General features: G+C 45.8%; 1 protein-coding gene across 5 annotated transcripts in view; it reads right to left on the bottom strand.

Moving 5' to 3' along the window:
• Nucleotides 1-5,509: 5,509 nt before the first annotated feature.
• The window catches only part of LOC143366051 (uncharacterized), a 211,822-nt gene continuing 198,802 nt past the window's right edge, over nt 5,510-18,529 (bottom strand). For all 5 annotated transcript variants that reach the window (XM_076806782.1, XM_076806781.1, XM_076806779.1 and 2 more), the window contains 7 exons: nt 15,272-15,442; nt 14,419-14,574; nt 13,635-13,868; nt 13,318-13,547; nt 12,363-13,025; nt 11,868-12,242; nt 5,510-11,386 (listed from right to left, as the gene is read on the bottom strand). In XM_076806782.1, coding sequence (XP_076662897.1) covers nt 10,016-11,386; nt 11,868-12,242; nt 12,363-13,025; nt 13,318-13,547; nt 13,635-13,868; nt 14,419-14,574; nt 15,272-15,442 — 3,200 coding nt within the window. In that variant the 3' untranslated portion in view covers nt 5,510-10,015. The remainder of the gene's footprint in view (nt 11,387-11,867; nt 12,243-12,362; nt 13,026-13,317; nt 13,548-13,634; nt 13,869-14,418; nt 14,575-15,271; nt 15,443-18,529) is intronic.

Here is an 18,529-nt window from a genome sequence, read left to right as displayed (position 1 = left end):
TAAACTGAGAATCACGAGCATGCGTGTTGTAATTCTTAGGAGAATTCCTTGACGGTTGATAAATAATCAATCTGGTTATTCCCGCGCTTTTTGCAGATGTAGTTACAACCAGGGTCGCCTTTCATGCGAGACGACGAGATCCTTCCTTTCGTTATTTCGCGAAATCCGAATTTACGCGACCGCAGCAGCCGAAAAGAAAGGCACCGCAAATGAGTAGCGTCCCGCCGAGTGGATCCCGATTCAGCCAGAAATGCAAACCTGAGACCACCGGCGTGTATGCGGCAGGATTTCCTGAGAACGTTTCATGCTAATACGACCGCGAATCGTACGAACTCAAACATACTTAACCCCCACGTGAAAGCCAGCTCGCTTCTTACTCGCTTTGGCTTGGTCACTGTATACGTAGACAAAGGAGAGCCGTCTACTACGTCCAGCAATTGTTTCCTTTACATTGGCGGAGCTTCAAAAGGAATGCACAGTGTGCTTGAACTTGTGGACGGTGGATAAATTTACGACGTTAAAAGGGAAGCAGTGTGTTTGGACTTATGGCTGACGTGTACTACTGACAGTTTTATTTTATATCCTGTGCCTTTCAAGATTATTGCTTCGAGATAAATTCTCCTGTTTTACGATCATCAGTAGCCTACATTTTCGAGAACACTAGTCTTCTGCTTCTGTATCACTAACAACTTTGTATTATAAGGGAGAGTAGGGGAATTGCGAACGCGGGGTAAACCCGAGCACCGCGATATTCGCTGGTTTCGTTTGTCCTGTTTTCCCGCGATATTGTTACACGATGTAATTAGCCATGCTTAGTATTAAAGGGACTGTCACGACGGAAGGCTGCGCGCAGCCGCGAAGATAAGGGTCGTGAAATATTTTCGTAACTTTTCTTATAATTTTACGCTCGAGTATTTTGAGCCTACAGTGCATTAAAACTATACTACCCAACGAAGTATAATTTTTTCGTAGTTCGGTTACTTAATTCTAAATAAAATCATCTGACCACTTTGTACAGTAATCACCCTGTGTATTAGCGATTTATATCGCCATTGTCATACAGCCCAGTTTCCCAAGAATATAATATCTCAGAAACTCGCAGAAGGGTCCTCCGCGATCAGGATTTCCCGTTTCGATCCCAGGAAAGCCGTCGCTCGCGATTATCTCCGCGGCTCGCATAAAATATCGAACATATAAACGCATAAAATAACCGATGGGGGATGGTCCCCCTAGCGACGAGTTTCTGCCTCTGAATCTTAATTTCGATGAAACGTGTGGCATCGAGGCGATCGTAAAACCGACGTCGGTCCCACGAGCGAGCGCCGCGCGATTGGCCCAACGGCAATATGGCAGCTTCTCTTGGCGCGAGCCTATTCCGATGCCTCCTCGACGGAACTTTCGCCGATCGGAGTTAATTGACTGGCCCGTCGGTTAGACGAACTCGCCGGCGCTGTCAATAAAACGGAAGAGAAAGAAGCAGAAGCTGTCTTTTGTTCCCCGATCACGTTCCTCAGAGTTCCGAACGCGTTTTTGGAGCTTTTCAAAGCCCCCTTTGAATGCTTCGATCGAACTCTATGTGAAAGAGGGTTCCTAGAAATGTCTTTCTTTGGCGAAGACAGCTCGGAGATAATTACAAATTTAATTTAATCTGGAGCAGAATTTAAACGATAATTGAAGAGTCCTCGCAGGAAACACTGTGTCTCAAAATTAAAAAATAAAAATTACACCGGAAAGTGTTGCACGTGTCAATGATAATACTATAGCGTAGAATTTGATTTTTGGCATTTACAGTGTTTTCCGCGAGGACTTTTCAATCGATTAAAAAAAAAAACCGTACTAACAGAAACTCGAAACTGAAATGGAGAATTCTATATGTCCAAAAGCATTCTTTATTCCCAGAGTTGAAAGGGATCCTCACTTTCATTAGCACAAACACTAAACACCGCCGTATTCAAGTTCCCACTTATGAAACACGTAGCAACTATCAACGAACTCGCCAGGACTTTCAGAACTCATTAAGACTTCGAAGACCCGCGGATACCTTTTTCTAAAAGACTTCGCTCTTAAAATTCAAGCGATATTACAAGCGACTCGAAGCAGAGAGCGAAGAATCCGGCCGAAAGTCAGCCTACCGGCAAACGAGGCTGCCGCGAAACCAGATTTCGCGCGGAACCGTCGCGGCGTCGCCGAAGATCGTGTTCCAGGTCCGTTCCCCTCGTTTTTCTAATTCGCTAACGATTCCGCGGCCGAGGGCCAGCGCGATTACGAGTTTAAGGTAGCCCGACACTCGCTAGCAGCGTCGGCGGCGGCGGGCTCGACTCCTCGTAAAATTATCCGTAATAAAATCGTGATTTACGCCCGTGTTCCTGGAAAGCGGACCGCTTCTCGAAACGTTCCGCTATCCTGCGCCCCCCCTGTCCCCTCGCCCTGCCCCCTGCCGCCCCCCACCCTTATCTTCACGGTTCATTCGTGGCCAGGATAGCTTCTACGAGGTCGACATCCACGGGCGCGACGTCCTTCCCCTCCCGAGAAAGACACTTTGACCTTTCCGTGGATCCCGTCGTTTCTCGGCTGTCCGAAAGGAACCGCAAAGTCGCCGCCGTTCCCCGTTTATTGCGATAATTATCGTATTCTTCAGCTTGTGAGGGCGCTGGTCCTCGAGGTTACCAATCTTCTCCTCCTGTCATCTTCTTCGCGACTCTCATCGCGATCTCGTTGCGACTATTGATAAGCTGGGCGATAATTCGGTAGCAAGTTGGAGGATCAATGGTGGACTTAACCTCCTGTTTGGGGACTGCTTAAGGGAGAACACCACTGTGACGGCCGGAAAAGTAAGCCATTTTTTAAGATTTTTTTCAGGAATAATTTACAGTTTTCATAGAAAAATTTTATTACCTAACTTTAGTACACTGTCTTAAGAGACTATACAAAAAAAATTAGAAAAACATCCATAAATTTTAATATATTAATTAATCTTCTAGCCCCCCCCCCCCTGGAAAGCTGATCGATGGCGTAACTATGGACCAGCAGGTCCGAAATCAAATTTCATTTTTTTTTATAAACTATATGAGTGTAGTTCCCGTTGTACGTACGGATTCTTTGATTGAGACAAACTTTTTTTTAAATACACTCGAAAAACTGTCCATCTTAGTCGCGGATTTTCGAAACTTTTCTTCTAAAGCGCACCATTTTTACAAAAATAATTTGTTTAAGAAATCGGTACGTACAACGGAACCTACACTCATATAGTTTATTAAAAAAAAATCAAATTTGATTTCGAAACGTAAATATTTATCTACGAAAAAATTACCAAATGTTCTTTAAATGTTGCTCTTTTAAGCGCAGAAAAATTTGTAAAAATACACGCTTCCGCTTCTTCAAAAGAAAGTTCACAAATATTCGCCTCTCTTCGGCCGCCTGACTAGGTGTAACCCCTTAAGACTTGAAATTCGTGGGTTTTGAATGATATCCCTGGTGAACTCTTCGCTATCTAAAACTCCTCCGTGTCGTTATAATTAACCATCTCTGTCATCCATTGGGTTATATTCGTGCAATGACTTACTATCCCGAAGGGCTCTTCTCGTTAATAAGGACATAAAAGTTCCCTCGCCTCGCTGCAGGATCGATAACTCAACCAAAAAGTAAATTACCCGTATCCAATCGGTTCTACTTAGCCGAAAATGGTGGAGGGGGAATCTCGCTATAAAAATCGTCGGAATCTACATGAAAAAAAAAACAGGGCGCGGAAGAAAAGTTTCACGCGGGAGAGTGGGTAACGGGCTCCAGCCGAGGAGCGAATCGTTACGCTTAAAAGTTCCGAGACTTTCGGAGACGGTTTCGTATTTTCCGTCGTGTGCCCTTATAGAGTTCGAAAGGGAATTTTTTTTTTCGGCGTCCGATAGAGAGGAGGACGCTCCCCGACGGAGGAGGACGTAAACGCTCGAGGGTCGCGGTATAACGTAAACGCAAAGTAGAACACACGACTCCCATAAGTCGTAAAAGCAGCCTATAAAATTGTGGCCCGCGCCCACGGCAACGGGCCAGCCAGCAATTTCATACATTCACGTCGATCTCCCCGAGTTATGAAGCAACATAGGCGAAGGTAATGCATGGGCCGCGGGTTACGAAAGCGATAACCTTGAAGCGAAATTACTTACTTATCGGGAGACGAGTGGACCAGTTGTAATTGTGCCCTGATCAAGGGGAACCGTGTCATCTGCGACGATTCGCTGGTACCCTGAAACGTAACTGCATGGTTCGAGGAATTCTGACACGCTTCCGGTGGTATCTTGACCTCCGTGTCTGAGAAATGACAGTTATTGCTACTTACATACCATGTGATGAATGGGACTTTTCTTAAAATTTACGTTTTTGATATGTACGAAGTTATTGCGTGCTTAGCATTCCGGACACGCGGAATATAATATTGACTCTGGTATTGATTTAAATCTTGGCGTTGTTTAGGTCTGGGAATCATCTGAATTGTGAGTTAGAACTAGGGAAGACCGGGGCTAGCTGATACGTTTTTCAGTTTTCAATGTTTTTCATTTTTGTTTGAATTAATTACTTGATAACAAATATGCTAACATATACTTTGGCCCTTCCTCTTTAATATATTGTAAATGAAAAGTTGAGAAAATACATACGAAATGAATAAAAAAATGTTATTTGGACGATCAATTTGGATGTGTCAAAACTATTTACTTTTTCTCTATATAGATAAATGAATAACATTTTTTTATTCATTTTGTATGTATTTTCTCGACTTTTCATTTACAATACATTAAAGAGGAAGGACCAAAGTATATTTTAGCATATTTGTTATCAAGTAATTAATTCAAACAAAAATGAAAAACATTGAAAACTGAAAAACGTATCAGCTAGCCCCGGTCTCCCCTAGGTACCTTGTGCAACACTAAGGGGTACGTACATAGATTAAAATGGCACAGGTTCTGTATTTCTTCTTTGCGAGTTCTAGAGAGTGAAAAATTCTCTGATAATATAATACGACGAATCGCCGAAAATGGATGCTTAATTTTTTATCGCACAGTAAAGACGATATTACATTATACGAGCATCGACTTTATGCAAAGAAAATTCAATAGCCGAAGAGTTTATGCGTACCCTCGTGACGTGGCCCTCGCGCCTCCAGGGAATATTAAAAACGGGGCTGTTTTATTGGAGCGTTTTATGAACAGCAACCAGCACTATTTTATCACTCGCGCACGCTGGAGACTCGTGGAGCGCCCGATTCAAAATGTCCTTTTGCAAAAACGCGCATAAAATTGTCGAATAAAAATCTCTGGTTGAATAAAGCTGATACCCGTTTCACTTAAACTCTCAAGTCTCGACTTCTTTTGATCGCGCAATTGTCTACTAAATTTCTGTTACAAGGAACAGGAGAATTTTCATTTCTAGAGTCACGTAAACACGAATTTCCTGAAATGCAAAAATTTTGCCGAGGATCAGGGTTTTGTCTGTGGCGAATAAATCGATTACTCGACGATCATTGAAATATACCAAAAATTTATTTACATAAAAACATGAATATAATACCTATAATATTTCAACTGCTGCGCATTATTTTTGTTCTCCGCCTGGTGTCATACCAAAAAACGTTTGGCGTCGAGAGATAGGTGATCTCCGCAGAAAAGTAATCGGTATTGTCGCAATTTTTAAACGGTCGCAATAGCCTCCGAAGAAGAGTAAAAACCATCGAACGGATCTAGCTCTAAACTATACTTAACCAAAGAAAAAAAAAAAAAAAAAAGAAAGAAAGTAATCGATAGGATGCAAACACAGTATCCAAACGGTTCGTCGAGTTCGTCGGCTGAAGCTGTCGACCGGAGAAATCAAACGAAACGCAGTGGAGCCCCGTTCGCCGGACCGAATCCCCTTTTCTCTCCCCCCTCCATTCGACACAAACGAAAATCTCGCTCCCCCGTCGTCCATAAATACAGTGCGTTTTTATATTATTATAAATCGGATCGGGCCGTCGGCCCTCATCGACGATAATTTTCTCCATCTCCGCGCTACCGGCTCGTTACAATATTTACAAAAAACGTACGTACAACATAGGGTATACTCGATCAGAGGAAAGAAAACGAACGGTAGGTACGATACACAACGATAAACATAATTTCTCGCGGGTGGTTACGAACCACTTATACATCGATTCGTTACAATTCGCTCTCTGTCTCCCCCTGTATTTCTCTCCCACGGCGGCGATCGTCGACGATTTCCCCCGGATTCCAACTCGGCCCACTCGGGGGGCTCAGATTGTTCCAGCCGCGTGGCACATCTCGCCTATCGAGGCGGCTCGGAACGAAGGGGGCATCGTCGGTCGTTCTTGTCGGCGCTCCGTGTGCGTCACTCAATCAAATTGGTGAACAGCGCTACGAAAACGATCCAGCACTCGATCGCTACACCACTAAGCTATCTGCTGATGATTCCTGACATCTCGTCCAGTTTAGCTCGATAAGGTGCCTCAGCCTTACGCGTAGAAAAAGGAGCTTGGCCGTTGTTAAAACGTTCGCGGCAGCCGGAACCACTTGGCGCGGATGTTCGAGAGAAAGTGGGATGGAAAATTGGCGGGACGTCACAAGTGCTGCGTGTGAAGTAGTTGTACTGTGGAGCAGTGATCGATGGGATCCTGTGAAATTGTTCATCTTTTACTTAGTAGATAAAGACTTTGCAAAGTCTGGTCTCGAGTAACGAATATGCTTGTATAGTTTCTGTTGCCTGCTATGACAGTGCCCGCCTTCAGAGCTAGTTTACAAATTTGAACGATGACATCGAAGGATAAACTCTCTGTAACCCAAGCCTTTAGCTACTTTCGACTTCTTTTTAGTTATACCTTAGACTCCGCGATAATAGATCTGTACATATTAAATCAACATTTCTACACATTAAAACTTCAACTTTACTCGTACACACGCCTTTTATTAATATAACATTTGTACTGTCGCCTCGGAACCACAATTATACATAAACTTCAAATAAATAAATGGAATCTTACAAATAATACAGACGCTTGAAATATCGTGTAACTTGATTGGGTTACAGAGCGTTAACAACTATATATTCCCATCTGTGCGTGTCCAATTAGAATTGTCCATCGATCTACTACTCGATTCGCTAACAAGCAGCACACTGTCCAGATTTAAAATTTCCTTTCCCTTCTTTTAGTATCGCATCAGAACCGAGCATCGACCAAATTCAGCTGCGCTTATGCAACGAGCATTATTATAATTATACATAATACAAGTATTACGGTATATCCATAATAACGCCACAAGTACACATTACTTCCCCCGTACCACGAATCGTTGGACTCTAAAAGCATCGTCCACCCTCGAACATCGGCATCAAGAAATCCAGCACGGCGGCAGTTCAAGCATCGAACCCGATATTCCTGGACGCGGAAAAGCCTGTCCAGACATATAATTCGTCGTAAAAACGTGCTTACTCGTAAAAGTCAGTTACCACGGTCAAGATTCCGTAAGGTCGATACATTAGTCCCGAAAAAACTCGTATAACTCGTTAGCGATAATCGTTTACCATTACTATTATTGGTTCAGTTTGATTGGTCCGCTCGTTCACGGCGGACGATTACAGTAGGTTACACTTAAATCGGCGCACCGTCGTATCAAATGACCCTGTTATCATTTCACACGCGGCGATTCCCGTCGCTGGAGTCTCGCGTGTCCGCGCGTCGATCGACCGGAGGGAAAGCTCGCCGCGAGAGCAGCCGGTGGACACGCGCCGATCGATCGGCCGGCGGATCGTCCAGCCTCGATATATCAAAATTGGGCAGTAGAAAATATCGTATCTCGGTCGCCTTCCCCCTGGTATTCTTAATATCGTAAAAGTTTAGCGCGGGTCTCGACGAGACCCTATCGAACGCGACGGACAGTCATCGACGTCCTCGAGGGAGATCCCTCGGTGGACAGGCAGGGGTGTCGTGCCCTCGTCCGAGGATCGTAGAAAGATATAAAACGGTCGCGTAAATGGACACGGTATCACGTGTAGAAATCGGTAGAAATTCGTAGTGAAATACAAAAGTTAGAAGAGCCCGATCGGTCGGATCGGCCCCTCAGTCGTTGCTGAAAATTCCATCGGCGTCCGCGCGAGTGTAAATGGCAGCGCAGAATGTCGCTCCCCGTTCAGAGTCCCCTTTTCTAAGTCGGTACTGCCGGTGTGTACAAAAATTGATGCAACGGAACGCGCGACGTTGCCCCGATGACCAGTTAGCGCGATTCAAAAATGGCGAAGCGATGTGGTACGAAACTGGCGGATCATCCTCGCGATGACTCCTCGACGCCTAAGTCTTTCAATGTTGAACTTCAATGAAGGTCGCTCGTAAAGTGGATAGTTGCCTCGTGGACTTGCAAGTAGAAGAGTCCTTCGCGTCATGGTTCTTCAATTATTTTAGACCTGTACGAACCTAGCTGGCTAATGGAAGCCACGAAAGGAATTCAAAAAGTCTTGGTGAACGCAGATTGGTAAAATAATCTGTCTTGAGAGATTCAGTGTTGAATCAGAGTATTTTCTCTCTCATACAGTTTCTACCTATACTTTACAATTACTGTGTACTTTGACTCGGAGGATCCTGCGTAAGAATTCCATCAGGGCAACCTCAAGATCGTTTAGTTAATAGCTAAGCCTCAACTTAGCGCAAGCTGATCGTACCACCCACAACAACTATTCACCCACGTCGCCCAAAGTCTTCTCCTAAGCGCGCTCTAGCCACGCGTCGATTTCGCCAAGAGTCTGCTTGGAAGGATACCGGTGAAGCAGGAACAGAAAGAAGATGAAGATGCCATAAACGAGATCGCAAGTTCCAGCGCGAAACAGTTAAGAGGATTCGAATGGTCACGAAATAGAGTCGCGGTGTGACGTTTGATCGAGGTCCATCGAATAGCTCAAGCGTTATCGTGTCCACGTCGCAGAGGATATTTCGAATTGTACGTTACCATCTAGACGTACAGCATCAAAGATCGATATATTGATATAAACGCTCATACGTGTTTCCATTTATATACATACACCCCTATGCACGGGGATTTCGAAAACAAAGGAAAAGAAGAAAACAGAGCGCAGCGGTTATCGCCATGTGTTTCGTGAACAGCGTGTTTCCCTCGTTCTCTGCCCTTCGTGTGTTTTGAAAAAAAGTTACCATCGCTAGAAAATCTTCACGCTACCCGATTCGCGTCGCCTACGGCTGTCCATTAATAGAAGAGACGCGAGAACCGTCCACTTCCGGCCTGTGTTAAACACGCGGCCGGGAATGTAGTTAACTCTCGATTAACTTGCGCACAGAATTGCGATCGGCGGCTCGTGTGTCGTTAAAATCGACAATGATCGTCCCGAATCACGTGAAACAATAATAGGAGCTTAAGACTTCTATATCACATCCCAAATATGTGCGGCAGTGTTTCCCCTTACGGTCTATCGTCGAATGGCCTTGCGAAATGGCCGCCGCTGAGAAGCTGATGTTCGACATCGACCTCAGCGACCTACTCCCTCCGATTTGGTAATCCCAAGTTCTTGCTAAAAAAATTCGCTATTCGCCACTGACGCGCATCCGACTCGAGGCGAGCGGACGTCTGACGATCGTCGATTGGCAGTATATCCCTCGTTCCAGACACTCCATCCTCGAAATCCTAAATGTACATCGATTATCCTATATAACGGTCGCGGATAAAGACGATTCCCAGCCAAAGCCGATATTCCATGCAACCTCTGGCGATGTACGCGAACACGAAGCCCTTCGAAAGGTTCTCCTCAAGGATAATCGTCGATTCCCCATTTCTCATCCGAAGACAAGCGGCTCCTCCCCTCATCGACGCAGAGGAGGGTCAACGTGTGTGCTCGATGCTGAAGGACCTCGAAACGGTGGCCGAATCACAGAGCAAAGCGAATCCGTCTCGCACTGGTTTCGTTAGCCCTTCCACCAGCTGCACAGACAGCAGTACCATCGCCTTTCGGGATGGGGCTGAATTATCTGCTATTGTCAGTGCATCGCCCTGGTGGTGGTCAGATGCGTGGTCTCTGCCCTCTTCGGTGGCGGCGGAGGTGGTCTTCTCTTGCTCGCGATAGCGTTCACGATGTTGATGCTACGATTCTCGTCCGCGAACCTGACGGTCGACTGTCTGGCTGGGCTGGACGCGTACTCCACCGGCGCGTGTGGATCCGTCGCGTAGACGTTCTCGTACAGATTGTCAGCCCCGTAATGCTCCTGCACCCAGTTCGACACGTTCGTCTCCCTATAATCGGCCACGGCAGGTGGTGGATCACGGAAACCTAAGACCTCGTGCGGCGTGGTGGTCGAATCGAGCTTGCACTTCTGCGCAACCTGCCACTTCTTCCTCATCACTCTCTGCAGGTCCTTCAAGAAGTCCCCAGGGGGTGCTTGATCCGACGCGGCAAGCTTCTTGGGAGACGTGAGCCTAGTGCTGTCCGATCTCCTCGGAGGCATCGGTTTCCTCTGCGGCAGGGCAGGGCTGCCCGGCTCCTGCTGAGGTGGAAGATTGAACGAGATCTTCTTGCCAGTGCCTGTCTTGGATTTAGGCGACGTCGGAGGCTCCTGAATGGTCACCCTGCGCTGCGGCTGCGGGCTGGACGCAGCCTTCAGCTCCGCCAGGTACGGTGGCGCCGCGTAGTGGCTGGAGCTCTGTTTCATGGCGCTGCGTCGCACCGTGTCCATGTTTGGATTGGGCCTGATGGGTTGAACGATTGGATGAGTCCCGTACATCGGTTCCGCCTTTGAATTCTGCCTAGTGAGGCTCTGGGAGTTGCCGTGCGGCTGCTGGGACCCGTAGGCTGGTGGAGGAACGAATGGCGGCGGTGCAGCGAAATTTGGGGAGCTTGGTGCGTAGGTTGGCGTGCTCGCGTTGGATCCTGGGTAGGAACTGTGCGGAGATGGTGCCGAGTTGGCTGTATTGTTCGCGTGCACGGCGTTCTGAGCATTCGGGTTGTACATCTGGCTGTTCTGCACCGTTGCATTGTTCTGCAATGAGTTGCTCGAGTACATCTGCTGATTGGCCGCGGGTCTTGACGGGGCGTGCGTTGGCGTGTTCTCGGGGGTCACTGAGTTCGTGGGAGTGGACTGTTTGGGCCTTGCCCGACGGATGGTCCCTGTTTCGCCCACCAGGGGGCTGGGAGGTGGCGGGAGGGACGCGAGGCTCAACGACGAGCCGGATAGTTCGGGGGTGTTGCATACTGGCAGTTCACCTGGTGCTGGAGGCGGTGGCAGTGAGTCTAGAGAGAGGTTCGATCGGAACATCTCTGGCGGAGGCGGTGGGAGTGGCTCACTATCGGATTCTGCTTCCTCGATGACCCTTGACGGTGATGGTGGCGGTGGTAAGGAAGTTATCGAATCCATCTGTAAAATTACGTTTCACAAATTGGTCTGGGTTAAATAGGAACCGTAACCGAAACAGTTAATAGTTGGAAATTTCGGTTCTTCATAAGAGTTATTCAGAATAAAGGTTCTTCATAACCGTTTGGAGAACCGGAATCGATATTATAACAGTTTTCAAGCCCTGCTCACAAGTACTGAGCCTATTGAGAAACGAGAATATTGGGAATTGGGGTTAGACAAGGAGATTTCCTTCCACTACCTTGTGGATACGCGGAAGAGTCGAGAATTCCCCTGAACCTACCAAGTAAAACCGCGTCTATTGATCGGGAGTAATAGCCATCAGCTACTACTTTATCGTCATAACAATTGGAATTGAATTCTCGGGGACTTATTAAAAACTAGATACTCTGCGGATCTTCGACCCGATGCAACACCCAATGTTACAAGAACGCCTTCCAAATCACATTCGTCTTTCAAGCCTACAGTAAAGATTAATACGTACCATACACGACGGAATCGGGCTGGTTGGAGTCTTCGATTCCTGATTCTCCGTTCTGTTGTATCCCATGGGGCTTGCTCTCTCTCTGACAGGCGTGCCGGGGGGTATAGGACTCACTGGAGTCGCATTACCAGATCGATGATGTCTCTTGAGCGTGCCAGAACCGTCCGAGTCAGTACCACTCCTCCTTCGACTGTGCCTTCTGGTGAGGGTGCCGGATCCTGAACTCGTGGGACTTGGACATAAATCTGGCTCGTCTCGAACTGTCTCACCCACCTCCTTCAGTTGTCTCGTGATGGACGTGAGGGGCAGCTTGGGATTCATCGAGGGTTTCCTCTTAATCGTCCCTGTTGGAAATTCGCCACACTCGAAGGCCACCTGCGACAAAAACCACAAGACACGTGATACATCGATCTCGCTTCATACCAACGAGCTATCCATTTCAACAAATGACCTGGACTCTTGCCTGTAACTCAACTCGTAACTTTTCATAATTACCTCGCAACTGCTGGGCGCCCCATCCGACAGGCATCCGCTGGAACTCGAGCTGCTTGCTCTGCTCAGCCTTCCATCGTTGTTGTAACTCTGCCTCTGCTCAGGGTTGTAACTTTGCCTCTGTCCGTCGTACTGTCTAGTATTAGTAGTTTCTACGCTGTGCCTCGAATTCTCCGTGAACTGGCGGGCATTATCGTTGCTGGTGTTGTACTGCGCCTGGCTCTGAGGTGGCACAGCGATAGAGCTGACAGAGCATGATCTCGCGTGCGCAAGCATATCGAGGTCTTCCTGCGCCAGCTCGTCAACCAGGGTCCTGTAATTCTCCATCAGTTGCCTGCCATACTTGGCCACCCTGATTCCAACCATCCACCGTTCCATGGACGCGTTGTCCTCCGCACAGAGGAACTTTATGTACTTCGTCGACTTGGGCTGCTGCAGCCTGGGGTGCTTCACCGCGAAGCAGAAGTCCGACGGCGCTTTGTACTTCTTCTTCCAGCCGACCCCATAGTAGATTTGGTTCACGTCGAAGGTCGCCAAGCACACCAGGTCTCTGGCGGTGCGAGCCTTCTCTTTCGGCCAGTAGTAGAGACCGGAGGCTCGTAGAATGAAGTGGTACCTCTTCCAGCCTTTCTTGCTGTCTGATTTCAAGTACAGCGGCCCCTCCACCTGGAAATTAAGATCGATCCGTAAACTGACTGGTTTCACTCTCGTCTAACGAATACAGACTCTACTTGGACCCATCTCAAATATCAAACTGCACGTGTTACTTTACATTAGTCCTACTTCTTGACAAAGATGAGGACTTTAGATGATAACAAGGCGAGAACCTAATTTAAAAAGGCGACATGGACTTCTAGGTTTAAAAATGCACGTCATACAACATTCAGCAAAAGATCGATTCGATCAAGTGTTTCCCATTAGGTGAAAGGTTGATACTACAGAGCACATCGGTAAGTACCTCTGGTACACCAACGTTGCTGCTGGAAAAGAACTCCTCCAGGAGAATATTGCGAGAGTGGTCGTCGTATTCGCCGCTACTCCTGTCGGATGGACCCAGAAGGAACCTCTCGGGAGTGAGGAAGAGTTGAGTCTTTTCAGGCCTCTCAACGAAAAGCAGCTTGTTCTTGGAGTCCCTCGTCCACAGTAGCAGGTTTTCCACCAGCAGCTCGTGATCCTCGTACACCCTTTCTGTTGAGGGTAAAGCGCGCGACCAGGGGTTAAAAGTATTCCAAGATACGCCATCGATAATGGGACCAGCTAGGATAAAACGTTTACCCATGAAAAGATCAGGCAGATGCTCCACTACGGCCCACTTCGGATCCATTGGCACGTGGTTCTTGTCGGCTAGAAGCCTGGACACGTGAGCCACGCTCATTCCCTCGTCGACGAGCAAACTTTTCCCGCTACCGTCCAACGTGAACGCTTTGATGAAGAGTTTCTGAACGCTCGCCTCGCGCATCTTCTCCAGCGCCAGTCGGATCTTCTCTGCCTTGACTCTGCTTGCAGCATCTTGAAATGGAAAATTTGCTTCTTCAATTTTTACACGCTTTAGCTGGTAATTCAGGTATTTATAGTAGGTGCACGTTCAAATGTATGAACTTCAATATCTCTGAGTTTCCGAACTCCATTTGGAGTGAAGAGTTTGTGACGAAGGTCGCCAAAGTACAAATATAGGTAATATATGTTTTATAAAATAGGAAAAATTCCTTGGGGGTATTTCAGACCACTGAAGTTGTTTTATCTCTACGAGCGTTAAAATACATACAAGTACTTTCTTTTAGATTCTTTGCCTTCTCCTTGAATTGACACGTGCATTCTATATAATTCTAAAGCACTCTATTATTATTATTATTATTATTATTATTATTATTATTATTATTATTATTATTATTATTATTATTATTATTATTATTATTATTATTATTATTATTATTATTATTGTTGTTGTTGTTGTTATTATTATTATCTTGTGAGCTTTTGAATGGATGAGAAACAGGTAGAAATAAAAAATCGTCAGATTTTTTAATACTCAAAGATTTGCGTAAAAATTGATGCTCACCCATAAGTTGATGGGACTGTTGTTGAGGGGCCGTGTGCATGGCGGTCTGAGGTGGTTTGTGCCCAGATCCGCTGCTGCTCGCTGAGCTCTCGCTGGATAACATCGATACCGTGTCCGAGAACGCGCTGTCATTGTCGGGACTGTCGGTGCGCATAGCTGAAACAAATATTATATGCTCGTTTAAAAAGATTTATCAGCGCAAGTTTCACAATTGCAAATACGCAACAGCTATTCTATGCAACCGTGCTTCGTAAATGCTTGCCCCGCACGGTAGATATCGATTACATCGATACTACGGTGGTGACTATATGTGCGTGCTGCAGTTGCCACAGAAACCAGTTAAGTGGACTTTTTATTGGAGACAAATTGGCTATTTGAAAAGTAGGAGAAGTGAGACGTAACGAAAGTAATGTCGCAATCTAAGTATGCAACTGCAATTTGTCCATTCAATTCAATTTTAACGATCCTCCAATGGAATTCAAAATTTTTAACGATATTTATCTACGCTCTTCTATACACCAGCACAGGTATACCATGGAATTAGGACAACTCTCTCAGTCACCGAGTAGTAAGCCTCCATACTAGATCACTTATTGAACCCCGAAGCTAGTAATCTTCATCCCCACTAACTCCACATCATAGAATCAAAAGAACCAGCAGCTTCACTCGCTTTCCCATCTTATCACACCTGTTCGTGCATGCACGTCGAAGATGTCACACCGTTCCTCGGTACATCCACACACATTTCACTTACAAAGCCCAACATAATCCACAGATAACGCTAATCTAAACGTCAATATCCCCAACAAGCACAGTCGTGCGGTACAGTAAAAACACTCAAAGAACACGCTACCTCCTTCGTTCTTGCCGATATCGGTATTATCGCTAGCCGTGATCCTGGCACTGTTAGGTCGACCCTGCCTTTGGGAGTCCGTGGCGGGTGTAGCAGCAATGTCGCCGTCGCAGCGGCGCTCCAGGGCGCACAGTTCGCCCAGGATGGCGTCGAGATCAACATCTTGAGAATCTGCAACAACCGCAAAAAAAGAAGAGGAAAATTAGCATCCGTGCAATCGATGCGATCGATGGTGATCAAATAAGACTAAGAGACGTCGAAAGTAAAAGTAACGCGCAACTCTCTTGCGGACTATCGCCGAGAGACAAAGAATGATGGTGGCCGAACGATTACGATCGCTGGAAGGTAGCAATGCTCGAAGCGGCTTTATGAACGATACGCGCGTCGATGAAACCAGTTCCGCGCTAATTGCCAGTACGATTCATCTGGTGACGGCGCGTCAAACGATCGCCTGTGTTCCTCGAACGTGAAACGAGGACGACTTGTGTTCCTGACCTCGCGCAACTAGGCGAAAGTCCTTGGCTGACGTGGAAACGGACGGGTTTAATCGAAACCGCGGATCGCCTGGCCGTGGACTGGTCGATCCCATACTTAGAGACTCGTTCAGGATCTCTTAGTATCGGAGTCTGCTTTTATTCCGTTTCGCGGAGAATTGGGGAAATTATCGTTGAAGTACAATACATCCCTTACTGTTCTAGTTCGTTTTCATTATTGCTATTACACTCTGATACGCTGAATTTTTTAAAACCTTCAGGAACGTAAGTCGCTTTTTACTTTCAGCTTGAGAATTCAGAGAAGCGAATAATTTAAATCACCGATTGACGCGTGTATGTAAGTTGTCTCCACTCCATTTAAATAATTCCCCTCGGACGATGAAGTTGGCCGTGCCCCGTTGCTTCACCGAGCTCCACAGCTAACTTTGCTAATTAGCCTAACGAAGATGGTATTATCACGCGCGGGTAACGATCTACGATAATTATTACGCCACACAGCGCGGACGCACACGAAGAAGAGCGTGCTCGATGCTTGCGCGCCTTCGTTTTCGTAAACGCCGCTACCTAGAAGATCGCAGGAACTGGGGAATCAGTGGAAATGAAGGAAAAACGGGGAAAGGATGCCGACACGGAAACGTCGTTACCTCGAGTTCCTCGGAAACTCGTGGACCTTGATTCTATTTCCCGCACGACGAAGTCGAATTTTGCTTACTCTGCCGGTTGCTTAATGAACTTACTCCGCTACTTTCTGAGGGGGAGGATTTTTCTCCAAACCACAATCCATTCGAATTAAATAGTTTAAATAAGAGAATAGTTGAATTAGATCGAATTAGTCGAGTCAGGTAGACTTGAAAGTAAAAAGTCCGGATCGCAAAGAAAAGATAAGAATCCCGTGGAAATTCTTGAAAATTCTAGGGAAATCTGAAGAAAATTAAAGTAGGAATTTGCTCGCAAAATACACTTATAAGTGCTCGATGCTAATGCAGAAGATGTAGCACCAAAAGATATTTAACTTTGCCTTGCAATATTTTTTCGAATTTCTAATCTACTCGATGATAACTCGTCCCAGTTTTGTGCAACATGCTGTATATTCTTTCTATCGTGAATCTCCCCAGGTGGAATTACTCCGCCGCGAAAGAGGAGACGTTTAGTATCCTCCTTTCACGGTACGAATCGCAATTAGAAGACACCAGTGAAGAATGAAATTCGTGGGACTCGCGCGAAGGCGTCGACACATTCCATCGCGAATCTCGCGAGTGCAGCAAAGGGCACGTGTGTAGGCTCTCAATACGAAGGCTTTTTCTACTTTGCCCGAGCGCGCGCCAGATAATCCTAAGTCGTGCACATGTGCACAATAAGCTGGATCAATTATTCGTGAATTAGTGTCAAGATCGTTTTTAATTCGGAGCGTGGAGCCTTGCGTGAATGGATCGACTAAATCGATAGATAAATGTCGTAATAGAATCCATTTAATTACTGCTCCATTTTGTACAATTACATTTATGTAACAGTAGTGGGTCTTATCCTTCTTCGTGCGACTTTTCGGCAAGCAGACACTTGAAAATTTATGCAAGGAGAAAGTTTCTGAAAATTTACTAAATAGTACCTGTGCCATGGTACGCAAAACCGTGTAGTTGAATGGAAAGGAACACTGAACTATAGTACTCCTCTGTGTTGCTCGATTAGGGATGCTAGTTTTCTGAAAAGTCCTTTTTCTCGCATTTCCTCGAAGCGGCGTCAGGGTTCACAGACACTGTCAAAGATTACTGAACGAATGACGAAGTCGTCATGGAATGCGACGGTATCTCGCTCGGAATTGTCCAGCTAGGAGGCCACTGCACACCAATCTCCTCTCGTCGACGACGAAGAAGAAATTCAAGACATTCGGAAGTGCAAGTTTATCAATCGGCAATCTTATTTACGCTTTACTCAGAAGCCCTGTGATAAAGTTAATTGAAATTCTAGTGAGAACTTTGCCTTCATTCTAACAAAGCAAGATCTCGAACCCGGAAATTCGAAAAAATCTGAAACTTTGTGAATATGAATGGGGTTTCCTCCTGATTACGATGCAATTTTTGTTTGCTATCCAAATTCACTGTAAAAGGGTGAAATTAACCCCTGAAAATTCAGCTGTTTTCCGATTTTCTTTTGTAACTCGAAATCTGTCAGAGATAGAAAGCAAGTTTAAAGCAAATGTTACTTCTTTTAGTTAGGACTATCATTTGGTAATTTACAGTTCTTACAGTTCGCGAGTACAAAATCGGAAAATAGCCGGAATTTAAGGGGTCAATTTCAAACAAAAATTGCGTTATAGTCAGGAGGAAATCCCCTACATATTCGCAAAGTCTCAAAATTTTTTGAATTTCCGGGTTCGGGATTTTTCCTTGTAAGTAGTTCCTTAGGAAATTCAAAATTCAAACACCTACTTACTAATATCGTAACTCCTATGAAGTCAGAGGTAATTGAGGCCCAAATCAGCCCCAACTACCTACAACTCATTTCATGTTTAAGAAAAACTCGATGCGAGACGAGATGATCCAGAAAATAAAATATTATCATCGAAAGGAACATTGTTAAGACACCGTTCTTAGAAAGCAATCTCAAATTAAGGATTAGGTAAGCGAGACTCGGTTTATGGAGACTCAGACGATTGAGATTCTTCTGTGAAAAGGTACGTTGGTCAGTAGCAGCACTTTGGAGACCCAGTGCACCAATTTCGAAACTAACGTCTTCGTTTCTTTGTGAAACCTGGCACATTTTGTAC

This window comes from Andrena cerasifolii, chromosome 2, assembly GCF_050908995.1.
Source record: "Andrena cerasifolii isolate SP2316 chromosome 2, iyAndCera1_principal, whole genome shotgun sequence".
Lineage (NCBI taxonomy): Eukaryota > Metazoa > Arthropoda > Insecta > Hymenoptera > Andrenidae > Andrena > Andrena cerasifolii.
The sequence above is the reverse complement of the archived record's forward strand: the minus strand, read 5'-3'. Positions and strand labels throughout refer to the sequence as shown.